The sequence below is a fragment of the Myotis yumanensis genome, unplaced genomic scaffold (genome assembly GCF_028538775.1).
Source record: "Myotis yumanensis isolate MYYU_CA2020_CCGP unplaced genomic scaffold, mMyoYum1.0.hap1 SCAF_8, whole genome shotgun sequence".
Lineage (NCBI taxonomy): Eukaryota > Metazoa > Chordata > Mammalia > Chiroptera > Vespertilionidae > Myotis > Myotis yumanensis.
In genome coordinates this window covers 48,139,476-48,152,343 of record NW_027223759.1, presented here as the reverse complement: position 1 = coordinate 48,152,343, position 12,868 = coordinate 48,139,476, and the positions used below count along the sequence as shown (strand labels likewise).

At 40.3% G+C, this 12,868-nt stretch overlaps 1 protein-coding gene across 1 annotated transcript in view; it reads right to left on the bottom strand.

Moving 5' to 3' along the window:
* STK39 (serine/threonine kinase 39) overlaps positions 1-12,868 on the bottom strand; it is a 279,377-nt gene that overhangs the window by 110,336 nt on the left and 156,173 nt on the right. Inside the window, exons 11-14 of the mRNA XM_070422811.1 lie at positions 11,805-11,927; positions 11,679-11,708; positions 5,499-5,561; positions 3,690-3,757 (exon numbers count right to left, since the gene is read on the bottom strand). Of these exons, the coding sequence (XP_070278912.1) occupies positions 3,690-3,757; positions 5,499-5,561; positions 11,679-11,708; positions 11,805-11,927 (284 nt within the window). The remainder of the gene's footprint in view (positions 1-3,689; positions 3,758-5,498; positions 5,562-11,678; positions 11,709-11,804; positions 11,928-12,868) is intronic.

The window sequence follows — 12,868 nt, the reverse complement described above, 5'->3', positions numbered from 1 at the left end:
TATTGTTTTAAGCCACTAAGTTTGTGGTAACTGGTTACACAGCAGTAGAAAACCCCTATGCCTTCCTCAATATAGAACAGCACTCCCTATGCTTTCTATCTTCAGAGAATTTATATATCATAACATAGAATATAAATATTTGAATTGTTCTTCTTCCCACCTTCAAAATGTAAGCTTTTGGAGGGCAAGAAATTTTGTTACCCCTCCCCCCGCCTCATTGTATCACAGCACCTAGAATAGCACTGTGTACATAGTAGGTGCTCAATAAACATTTATAGAAAGAATAAATGCACGTGCTGTTTACACTATCAGCACAGAGTGATCATAAAAACTTAATAGCATTTAACCTTTCACTTTCAAAGGCTATTTCTCAAGTTAAAGTACAAGGATTGCCCTTTGAGGGGTCTAACAGTATATTCTGAGAGAGTGATAAGTTCTCAAATATAAAAAAACAACAACACTAATTTAAAGACCTTGTAAAACTATAGGGGGGAGATGTATACAAACAACTGTATACAAATGTTCGCTGAAAATAAGTTATAATAAAAATCATTCCCAGCCCTGACCGGTTTGGCTCAGTGGATGGAGAGTTGGCCTGCAGACTGAGGGGTCCCAGGTTCGAGTCTGGTCAAGGGCATGTACCTTAGCTGCGGGCACATCCCCAGTGGGGGGTGTGCAGGAGGCAGCTGATCGATGTTTCTCTCTCATCGATGTTTCTAACTCTCTATCCCTCTCCCTTCCTCTATGTAAAAAAATCAATAAAATATATTTTAAAAAAATCATTCCCATATTGTGAAGATGTTTCTAGGTAGTTAGACTCAGGAAAATACCATAGTTATAGCATGTCTTAATTTCAGCAACACTTCCAATGGATCCTTTTATGACATCCTTCTGAATAGTTAACATTCACTAAAAGGCCGGGGAGTCAATAGGATTTGAGCAACTATATCATAAAATACTAGGCAATTATTGAAAGTCACTTAAGACAGTGAGCAGTTTCTAATAGATGCCAGAGGCTCTCTCCTATTTGAACTACTGAACTAATCAATGTTTTGGATAAAGATGTCAAAGATTGGATATCATCACTTGCCAATATGATAAACCAAACACTGTAACTAATATGACACATTGACAATCAAGAGTGAAATGTACAGTGGGCTAGCAATGAATCAAAACCAACAGATTCATTATTATAGTGGTAATGTTAAGACAGAGAATGTTAAAACACATGTTGTAGTTCAGAATTAGGCTTGATAGACCTTCAAATGAAAAAATAAAAATCAGGTTTAGTCTGAGTTTTAGGTCATGCTAATTTGCCAAGGTACATGGATATTTCAAAAGGCAATGGAAACTTGGCCTGTTTAGGAAAAATATAGCTTGTGATTTGCAAAAAAATCACATGATCTTACTACTGTATTCAGCCTGCTCAGACCACATCATGAGGCCTGTATGTAAATACAGGTGCCACATTTAAAAGGGACAATGTTAAACTGGAAAACAATTCCATGAAAAGAATTCTGAGGTCAAACAGGCTTTAGAGTAAATAAATTCCTTTCCTACAAGACTTTTCTTAGAACCTTTAATGTTAATGTTCCTTGTGATTTCAAAAAAAGGTGTGTTTATTTGTATATATAATAGGAAGATTCCATACACACTGTTTCATTACTTATTTCTTCATAGAGCATCCTGTAGGAGTAGTGAAATAAGCCACAAACTCAGGAAAACCACCCCCTAGCCCAGTGATGGCGAACCTATGACACGTGTGTTAGAGGTGACATGCAAACTCATTTTTTTGGTTGATTTTTCTTTGTTAAATGGCATTTAAATATATAAAATATAAGTCTTCGTTTTACTATGGTTGCAAATATCAAAAAATTTCTATATGTGACAAGGCACCAGAGTTTAGGGTTTTTCAAAATGCTGACACGCCGAGCTCAAAAGGTTCGCCATCACTGCCCTAGACCTATGAGGGAAAAGGTAACAAAAGCAGGTGTGGACTAAATGTCAATAGAGTTGAACATCCAGGATTATGAGGGGGACAGAGAACTAACTATATTATGAGAAGCATGACTGAAGTCCCACGCACTGTTCTGCCTGAGAAAAGATAAGAACAAGCCTTGCAAATATACAAATGGCTCTCAGAAAAATGAGGGAATGCATTAGTCCCGTATTGTTCTAGTACCTAGTGCAGAACAATAGTTGAAGGGAAGGGTTGAAACATGCATTTTAACACATTCTTCAGGAGGCTTTTATCCAGAGAGACTGACAGTTGCTCTGAGGGCCAGAATTTGAGCCCATAAGAGCCCCGAACAGGAGGGTCAGCTGAATCTTCAGGAGGAAGATGAACTATCACAATGAAGGCTTTTCATGTTCATGGGGGTGATCCTGGGAAAACAGTGAGCAGAAGGATGTGCAGAGGCTGGGTAAATACCCAGCAGGGACACTAAAGAAACGATTCCTGCATGAACCAAGTAGGAGACTGGATGACTGGATTCTAAAGGTCACTCCCAGCACCACACACTCAGTGGACTAGACCGTGACCTTCACAGTCTCCTCACCCCTGCATCTCAGTGACAAACACTGAGCCCAGCTCGGCATGGGTTTCTCATGAATACAGGTGGACTGAATGAATAAATGAACAAGTGAAAAATAAATGACAGGAGTACCTGGCTCCAAAGTTAAATAAGAAAGGAATGAGCTATTTCATTATTCAGGGCTCGCAAAATACACTAATTGTAACTCCTAAGCAAGGCTACTTTCAAATATAAGGAAAACGGTCTTGGTGGTAATTTCACTTCTTGATTTCTTGGGAAATCAACTCTGAGTTAAATTACACCAAGGGTTGTTGTGAGAGTCCCCTGGTAAGGATGAGGAAATGCGCTGCAGGTTGTGAACGGCGTCAGAAGGAAGGGGTGATTATGGCAATGAACCTGCATTTTACAGCCACAGCTCTGAAAATGGCCCATTAGCCATGTGCTTTATGTGGATGGTTGTCAAAGGAGAATGCGTAGAACTTATGTTAAGACACCTTATAAAATGTGCCCATATTCTGATTGACCTGGTAAATTCAGCTCTTTACAATTAAGTTTAAGCACGTTTCTTTTGTCCTGAGACACCAAATTCTTAACAAAGAACATGGACCTTAAAATTTAAAAATCCTTGACATAGAAGGAGCTGTCATTCACACTAGATACAAGCACTACTCTACTGCCGGGCACCATATTTGTATCCATTTCAAAATAGATCTGTCATTTCTCCACAGTGGCTGATCAAACCTGCCACTGAAGAATGTTCTGAACAGGCCACTTGTAGTACAAGCATGGTTTATTTCTGACAGAGACCGGCTGCTGAAGTGTGAAAGAAACTCATTAAAAGTCCCTTACTGTGATCTCGCATTGTAAAAAAGAAAAAGAAAAACCCGAGAATGAAAAGGCAAGGAAAAGAAAACTTAATGAAGGGTGCATTGCGCCTGCAGACACACTCAGATGGTGCTTTGCTTTCTTGCTGTTTCTTGGTAAGCAACCAGAAGAGAGCAATTAGTCCTGGGAACACAGCATACACTGGCTGCTCCGGGAAATCCAGGAAGTTAGCAGTCTTACTTTATGCTAATGCTATGAAAAGTTAATGAAGGAGACCGGAATATTGTACTACAGGAAAAGCACTGCAAAGTGAACAACAATATTACTTGCCTTAATCTTAAAACCAGGTTCACAGCGCAAGAACCTTCTCTGAAGTCCTCATTAGCATTGGGCAGGCCCTTTAAAAACACAACAGCACACAGTGTCATAAACTCAGGAAACAAACAAATAAAATCATGACATTCCTTGATTCATACATCCCTTTCTTTCTGAAAATTATATCTTTACACATGTTGGTCTTATTTAGCCACATAGCACCTCTGTGCAGAGGTCGAATTGTGACCACTGGTATTTCACTGTAGCATGAGCCCTATAAACAGTTGGTATAAATTACAGTAAGTCCAAAGAAGGTGGCTCAGCCATCTAATGGGGCACCTGGCAACCAGAGCCACGGACTGTTCCCCACTGGGCCATGGGGGTGCACGGAGATTTGTTTGGGCACCTGAAACCTCAGGATGCAGAGGAAGGTGGAACCAGTAGACTAGGCTGCTGTTTATCTTTTGTGCCTTTCTCACCTCGAGCCTATTTCCTTGAATACAGATCACCAGTCATGATGCCTCCACTACACAGCCTACCCCTCCTCCTGTCAATCCCTGCACATGAGTAGGTAGACCTTCCTGTTAGAGTAGAAAAATTAGGGATTGCAAGTCAAGCCTTGGCTCTGCCACTGACCAGCTATGTAACTGTGGGCAAGTCATTCTCTGAACCTATTTTCCCATTTACAAAATGGGGATAGATACTTGCCTCAAAAGGTTTCTGGGAGAACAAAAGAGTATATATGAAAACAAGGCATAACCTGCAGCACGTTACACATCTCTAGTTATCCTAATGCCTTTTCCTGTTTGCTCTGTTCGCCTTCTGAATTATTATTATGCCTGGCTTGCCTTTCATCGTTCAACCAACCCCTCCAGTGTGTCGCCAGGTGTTTTACTGAGTTGCCTGATAGTGTGAAGACCTACACTGAACCCTGCCTCTGCGCTAACCAGTAGCGCAACCTTCATGAGCCACTTAACCACTGCAGATCTTTGCTTCCTCAGCTATAAAATATGGGCAAGGACTAGATCTCTCACCTCAGACATGAAATGGTTGCTTCCTGCAACCATGAAATCTCACTGTCTCCTCAGTATGCAACCAATTCATAAAACACAGATCAGGTAGGCTAGAAACGAATTCCAATGGAATAGGCAGACTTGGGGGGGAAACTTGTGATTGCTAAAGCTATTGAGGCTTAATAGTATAACCAGTGTGAGCGCAGAGGGCTTGCCCATTAATTATTCAGCAAAACCGGATGGGCGCCTGCACTCTGGCTCGCTGTCCGCTGACAGGTCATCACCCTTCACTAGCACCCGACCCAGCTTGTGGCACACATCTTGTGTCATGTAACATTTAACACAAATGCATCTCATAGGCACTGAACTATTATTTTTTTATAAGGCAAGTTGTAGAGATAAATTGGCCCATAAAAGTCAATGATAAAAAAATTAGGAAAACAGGTTACAGAAATCCAACCAGGAACAAAGAAGAAAAGTATCAATTAACTACAGTGTTTTATGGCTGGAATCTAACAGAATGGTGAGTCATTTTCTTTCCTTTTCTTGTTTCACACAGTACCAGCAATTTCAGAGGCAGTCTAGCATTCAATTCTTGCTCTTGAGCCCATCATTTAAAGGTTGGAGGCCCTGAAAGTCATGGTCAATAGTGACAGTATTCTTTTCTCCATGCCTATTAAACAAAAAGAGTTTACAGGCCCCTGATTTGGAAGCGCTACCCTGAAATTATCCATCTTTCTCAAGTGCTAGTTTTTCTTAAAAATCTATTCACAGAGCATCTTAGACATAAATGACTGGCGGAGAAACATACCTGGGAGTCCTGCACAGAAAGAGACTGTATCTGCTCGGGTATGCCACTGGCGTTCACCGCAATCTGTTAAGAGAGCCACCGTTACAGCAATTAAGGAAACCAAAATGAGACATTAGGGCCAGTGTGGTTGCACGAAGCCCCAATTATCAGAGACAAACATTTTAAATAACCTACGTAATTTTAAAGCAGTATTTCCCAACGTGAGGTCCTTTTGTTCTCTGCATTGGAATTACCTGAAACACATATCAAAGATTTCTGCCCTGCACTCAAACTAATTCAGAATTTCATGGGGATAGGAAAGAACTGTATCTTTAAGAAGTGCCCCGACTCACCCAAATGCTTTTAAAGAACCACAGTGCTGAAGTGAAAGGCATGGACTATTTTAAACTCAGTAACAGAAAAATGCTCAGGACCATTTTTTCTTATCCTGCAATTTCATTTAAAGTTAAGGGCCTCCTAAATGAAAGGATGTTAAGACTAGTAAAACCTACCCCTTTCATGATTACTTTGAACAATTTATTCACTGGGTTTCAAAAACATAAAGGGATAGTTAGGTTTTTAAAACATGTTCGGAAACAGGAATGCCACAGTGATAGGTTCTATTTTTCTCTCAAAGTTGGAAACCCGGCCCTAATGTGATACCCAAAATATTTTAGCATCAAGCCCTACTTTTGTGAACTCTGCCCTGAACAAAAATTGAAAGACCAAAATAAACTCCAAGAGGAACAGCAATGAAAAAGGACGAAAAGGGAGTTTCCATTTCTAAACTTACTATCAATTCTAAAATAATCAGAAGTCAGCAGAAATTCTTTGTACCAAGAGTTTTCTAAAGGTTAAGGGCATAAAATTCTTGCTCTCCGTGCTTTCTCAAAAATAAGTATGTGAGTAATAAAGTAACAGGGGAAAGGGGGTGGATGTCTGCAATTTGCTTTGAAATGCATAGCAAAATGAAGATAGACTGATGGGTGAATAGATTATGTGCATGTGATTAAGCAAATATAGTCGTGGTCAGATCCGGGTGGTAGGTATGAGCATGTACACTGTAACACGCTTCCCATGTTCCTATATTTTTGACACTTTTCATACTAAATTGTTGGGGGCGGGGGATGACTACATTAGAAGAACAAATTACCTGTGTCCCTTAACCAGCCAGAAAGATTGCACCTGCACCAAATGATTTCTTGTAAAGAATCTTTCAGGCTGAGCCCATAGTCTTAATTAAGGTTTGATGTACAACCAAAAGGCACATCAGTGCTTCCAGAATCCCCTTCCTTTAGTCAGAGAACCACTGTAATCTGGAAAACCTTCGTGGCATTTACTAGAGGTGACAACTTCTCTTTCCCCTGAGGAGCCCTCTTATTCCTGGGGGCTGGAGCCGCATGCACTCTGTAACCTCACTCCCTGTGCAGATGTAACCGCACATGTAACCAAGGGGCCAGCCTGAGGCTCGCCCTGGTTCACGAGCAATGCAGGTGATCGCTCTGACCCTCTGAAAATGTGCAGAGCTGCCCAGGAGTGGTGGAGAGAGGGGTTCCCCATACAAATGTCCTCCTTGGCAACCACCTACAGGCCCCCAAACTTCACCGTTATAAACTCCATTCTGTCTGTTTGGGGCATGCCTTCTGGGCACACATTCTTACAGAAAAGCTAACACACTAAGCAGCTGCCATTCACCAACAATATAAAATGAATTTGTCTATTGGAATTCTTTTGCTGTTAACAATTTGCTTATAAGAAGCACATTTGAGAGAATGGTGTTTTGATGGGGGGAGGGAGAATAATAGGTTAATATTGGACACCGCCCTGGAAACAGGCCTCCGGACTGGCTGAAAGAGGAAAAGGTCCTGGAATGGAGAGAAGAAAGGGATAAGGTCTGCTTTCCAATTTGTCAGAGAGCTCTGCCTACTGTTTTTGGTTTCTATTTTAAAATGACCGTGGCTGAATGCAATCTGTTTATCTGGAGTGGATCCTGGGGCAGAGAAAGGACAAGGACGTAGTGGGCAAATGAGTGAACTATGAGTGGTCTGCGGGTAGTTGATGGTTATGCAGCACTGCTGGCTTCTCAGCTGTGACAAGCATACCAGGGCCACGTGAGAAATTAATGCAGGGGAGGAACCTGGGTGAGGAGTGTATGGAAACTCTGGACTACGTAGACCTTTGCGAATTTCCTGCAAATCTAAAATTATTCCAGCCCTAGCCAGTTTGGCTCAGTGGATAGAGCACCAGCCTGAGGATTAAAGGGTTCAAGGTTCAATTCTGGCCAGGGGCACATGCTGGGGTTGAAGGCTCAATCCCCCGTAGTGGGGGCTATGCAGGATACAGCCAATCAATGATTCTCTCTTATCATTGATGTTTCTATCTCTCTATCTCCCTTCCTCTCTGAAATAAATAAAATATATATATATTAAAAAAAATAATAGAATTGTTCCAAAAGAAAATGATTTTCAGAAGTACAGACGTTTTTTGGTCACAAATCTAAGTTTTCTCACAACTAGCTGGAAGCCAGTTACTTGAAATAATAAGGCCTTTAAAAAAAAAGTGGTATAATAAAAGTATCTAGCTCAGTGGTTCTCAACCTCTGGCCCTTTAAATACATTTCTCATGTTGTGACCCAACCATACAATTATTTTCGTTGCTACTTCATAACTGTAATGTTGCTACTGTTATGAATCGTAATATAAATATCTGATATGCAGGATGGTCTTAGGCGACCCCTGTGAAAGGTCGTTTGACCGCCAAAGGGTTCGAGACCCACAGGTTGAGAACCGCTGATCTAGCTAAAACTGTCTGTGATTTCAAAGGCTAAGTATAATAAATTTGAGGGAGAAATCAAATCTTTCCCTCCATCTACAAATGGAGTTATATGTAAAAACATGTATGAGAGCTAATAGGCACTTGGAAAACACATTGTCATCAGAAAAAATTTTTTAAAGCTAAAGTCAGTTTTAATAATCATCAGGCATGCCACTCAATGGAGTACTATAAGCAATAAATGTAGCTTTCACATTGTGACTAATCTCTAGTAAAATTAACTCAACCTAAATCCACACCAAATGCATTTTCTCCTCAGAAAAAAATGTCAGAGTTGGGAAACAGAACATTTGCACAATTAACGTAGCCTAGACTATAATAAAATTCTTCAATATGCCTCTTTTAAAAAAAAAAATTTTTATTGATTTCAGAGAAAAGAAGGGAGAGCGGCAGATAGAAATATCACTAATGAGAGAGAATCATTGATCAGCTGCCTCCTTCATGGCCCCTACTGGGAATTGAGCCAGCAACCCAGCATGTACCCAGACTGGGAATCAAACCGTGATCTCCTGGTTCATAGGTCGATGTTCAAAACCATTGAGCCACACTGACCGGGCCAATACTCCTCTTGTGTGTCCAAATTAAATTTCCTCTTCTTACAAGGCCACCATTCTGATTTGATTTGGGCCCACCCTAAAGGTCTTTTTTGTTGTTGTTTTTTGTTTAGCACTCACAAAGGAAATAACACTGCAAACTGATAACCTCTGTGGAAAGAAGTGACAGTCACAGGGGCGAGAGGAGCAAGAAAATAGTGGTCTTCTTGTAGGTTTATTCTACTGAAGCCTTTCAAACCTTTCACACGTCTTTACTCTATGTCCCTTCTCCATAAGACCTACCTTGACCAACCTACTTAAAATTACAACCCCCTTCCACACTACCTGTACCTCCACTCTTTCTATTTTCCCCCCATTATTCCTATTCCATGGAAAGAAACCAAATAATTTATGTATTTATGAAGGTTATTATTCCCGTTAGAATGTCAGCTCCAAAAGGATAGGAACTGCACTCTGTTTTTCTACAAGGTGTGGCTTGTAGCTCTGATACTGTTTTTCCCAACAAAATAAACTCCAAGAGGAACAGCAATGAAAAAGGACGAAAAGGGAGTTTCCATTTCTAAACTTACTATCAATTCTAAAATAATCAGAAGTCAGCAGAAATTCTTTGTACCAAGAGTTTTCTAAAGGTTAAGGGCATAAAATTCTTGCTCTCCGTGCTTTCTCAAAAATAAGTATGTGAGGCCGAAACCGGTTTGGCTCAGTGGATAGAGCATCGGCCTGCGGACTGAAAGGTCCCAGGTTTGATTCCGGTCAAGGGTATGTACCTGGGTTGTGGACACATCCCCAGTAGGAGATGTGCAGGAGGCAGCTGATCGATGTTTCTCTCTCATCGATGTTTCTAACTCTCTATCTCTCTCTCTCTTCCTCTCTGTAAAAAAAATCAATAAAATATATTAAAAAAAAATAATAAGTATGTGAGTAATAAAGTAACAGGGGGAAGGGGGTGGATGTCTGCAATTTGCTTTGAAATGCATGGCAAAATGAAGATAGACTGATGGGTGAATAGATTATGTGCATGTGATTAAGCAAATATAGTCGTGGTCAGATCCGGGTGATAGGTATGAGCATGTACACTGTAACACGCTTCCCATGTTCCTATATTTTTGACACTTTTCATACTAAATTGTTGGGGGTGGGGGATGACTACATTAGAAGAACAAATTACCTGTGTCCCTTAACCAGCCAGAGGGATTGCACCTGCACCAAGTTCAGGCTGAGCCCATAGTCTTAATTAAGGTTTAAGGTACAACCAAAAGGCTTATCAGTGCTTCCAGAATCTCCTGCCTTTAGTCAGAGAACCACTGGAATCTGGAAAACCTTCGTGGCATTTACTAGAGGTGACAACTTCTCTTTCTCCTGAGAACCCCCTTATTCCCGCCCAACAGATACTATTATCCAAATAACACATCAGTCTGACCTAGTAAGGATGGATGCAGTGACTATAATCCAACGAGGATATCCTGCAGTGAACCAATAACGAATGCTTTTTGGGTCTATGGTGCTATTTGAATTATGTTGTTTGTTCTATATGTTAGTGAAACTGACCATTTTAGTTAGAGATACTCTTAAAAATCGATGAAAAACCTTGACTATTTTACTCTAGATAAAATAGGAAAGTGGTCAAGAGGAGGGCAGAATTCATGATACCAGGTAAGGATCATTCCTAAATGCCCAGCACATCTGTGTAGTGAACGTGTCCTACTGTAGAGTTCATCACCATCCTCACTAATTCATGGGATAACTTCCTTGATTAAACCATATATTTCATGAATAAAATGGAAAGATAAATTCATAAGCTAGAGGAAACAGGTTGTGAAAGAAAGTAACCCAGAGAAAGCCAGCAGACTGAAAAATCCTTTGGCAAGTCCTGTCGATGTGACATGAGGATGAGAAGAAAACAGAGGGAGGGGACAATAACAGGGGAAGGTGTGGCTTGTAGCTCTGATGCTGTTTTCTTAGAAGGTCCAATTGCCCATTGCCCCTTAAAGTGGAACAGGATTTATCCCACTTAATCAAAAGAAAATGTCTGCTGATTTTAAAAAGTTGGGAAGGACTCACTTATAACCCGAAGTCTTCTATTGCCTTAATGAGAATTTACCAAGGTACACATTAATTACTAGGTCTATAAAATATCTGGGCCATTTAAATATGCTCAAATTTCCTCTAGGAGAAATAGCACACATCCTTTGAACTATAGTCGTCATTAGGTATTAGGATAATTAACCAGCTGCAGGAAGTGAGTTAATCAAAAGATGACCAAGTCTCAAAGGGAAGCTGATAAAAGAGTGTTCCTTGCCTAGTTAGTTACCCAGGAGATTTAAAAATCAAGACCCACAGATTCAACCTAGAGTTGCTAACCATCTTAATATGTTACTTTAAACCATAAATCAAAAAGAAATTTTTCCTGTATGCCTGCTATGTTTTCTAATTGACAGTAATACCAAGAGTTAGGATTAATTGTGTTACTAGTCTGTGCTAAGGACTCCAGAGTGCTTTTTGTAGGTGATTTCATCAATAATCATCAGGGCAACTTTGCAAGCATTGTGATCATCCCCATTTGACAGAGGAGGAAACTGAGGCTGAGAGAGTAAAGTGACCTGTCCCAATCTATACAGCTCAAAAGGGACTCAAACAGAATGGGGATGTGCAAAGGCCAAGTCCATTTTCTTTTTTATCTACCACTGCATGAGAATAGTATTTTGAAATCTCTTCCTCAAGAGATTTCAAACGCTGATACTTCCGGGGTGGGGCTGGTAGGGCAGAGAACGAAGTAGCAAAAAAAATTAAAAATCAATAAAGAATCACCACTCACCTCAGGATTTTCTTCTTTTACTCTTCGTGACTGTAAAACAATAATGTATTTATTAATATACACACAAAAAAAACCCACAAAAATGAAATTAACACAGGTGAGCTAATCATCATCAATGCCATGTACCTTTTCTTGAGAAAAAGCTGCTTTCCCCTCTTCACTTTTTTCATCCATCTCGTCGTCACTCCACTCCCAGTCACCGTCTTCGGTTTTATGAAGGTGACCACTTGACCCAGGAACTCTTCTGACCTGAAAAGGAAAAAAATAACAATTCTTCACTACTCCAATGTGAACAGTGCTTCCTGGCGTTGCTACTCGGGTGACATGGCATACACCTACCTACCCTGAAAATAAGCTAAGTGGTTATGAATTCAGGGATCACCAGCAGTTAATACCCAGGCACACTACACAGCCTCCAGACACCCACACTCATCCTCTTTCTAAAGATACTGTGTTCTTGAAATGCTTTACTATAAACGTGTAGAACAAAATATTTTGGAAGAATATCACACGCATCGGCCATTAAGGATCAAGTTCATTTTTAGCTTTTGCTTCGATTAGCACTTTATTAATTACTACACATAAAAAGCCACATGGTGCACTTCCAAACTGCCTAAGAAATGCATGAAAGCAGCAGACTGCTGACTGAGAGAAGACAAGGATGCAGGCAGCCTAATGAAGCTACTAGACTAGAGGCATCAGTGATCTAAAACCTAAGTAGGAAAAGCAAATACCCTCTGTTGCCACCTTTCTCTTTCTCAGAACCTGACCTCATGCATGTTTTCCCAGGATTCTGCTCAACTTACTTCAGCAAAACAAAACAGCATCAGACTATTCTTAACACACCTTGTAGCACACTTTGAGACTCTTAGACTGCTAGGAACACAGCAAGATAATAATCAGCCATACCAGATAACCTAAAGAGATTACAATCAGTCTTCTGCAATTATTTCTTTAAAAAAAAAAAAGAAACTAGGGTAGAGATGTAATCCATGGGGTATGCTTTCCAAATGTCTTTGTGGTTGAAAAAGCAAAACTTTTAAAAGGATAGGATGACTGAGAATGATGAGCTTCTGACCAAAGCCATTTGCCTTAAAATATAAAATAAATGGACTGAGCCGTAATTAAACAGAGCAATGTAGCAGATGAACACACTGTGACCATAACCGCCAGTGACCCACTGATTCACA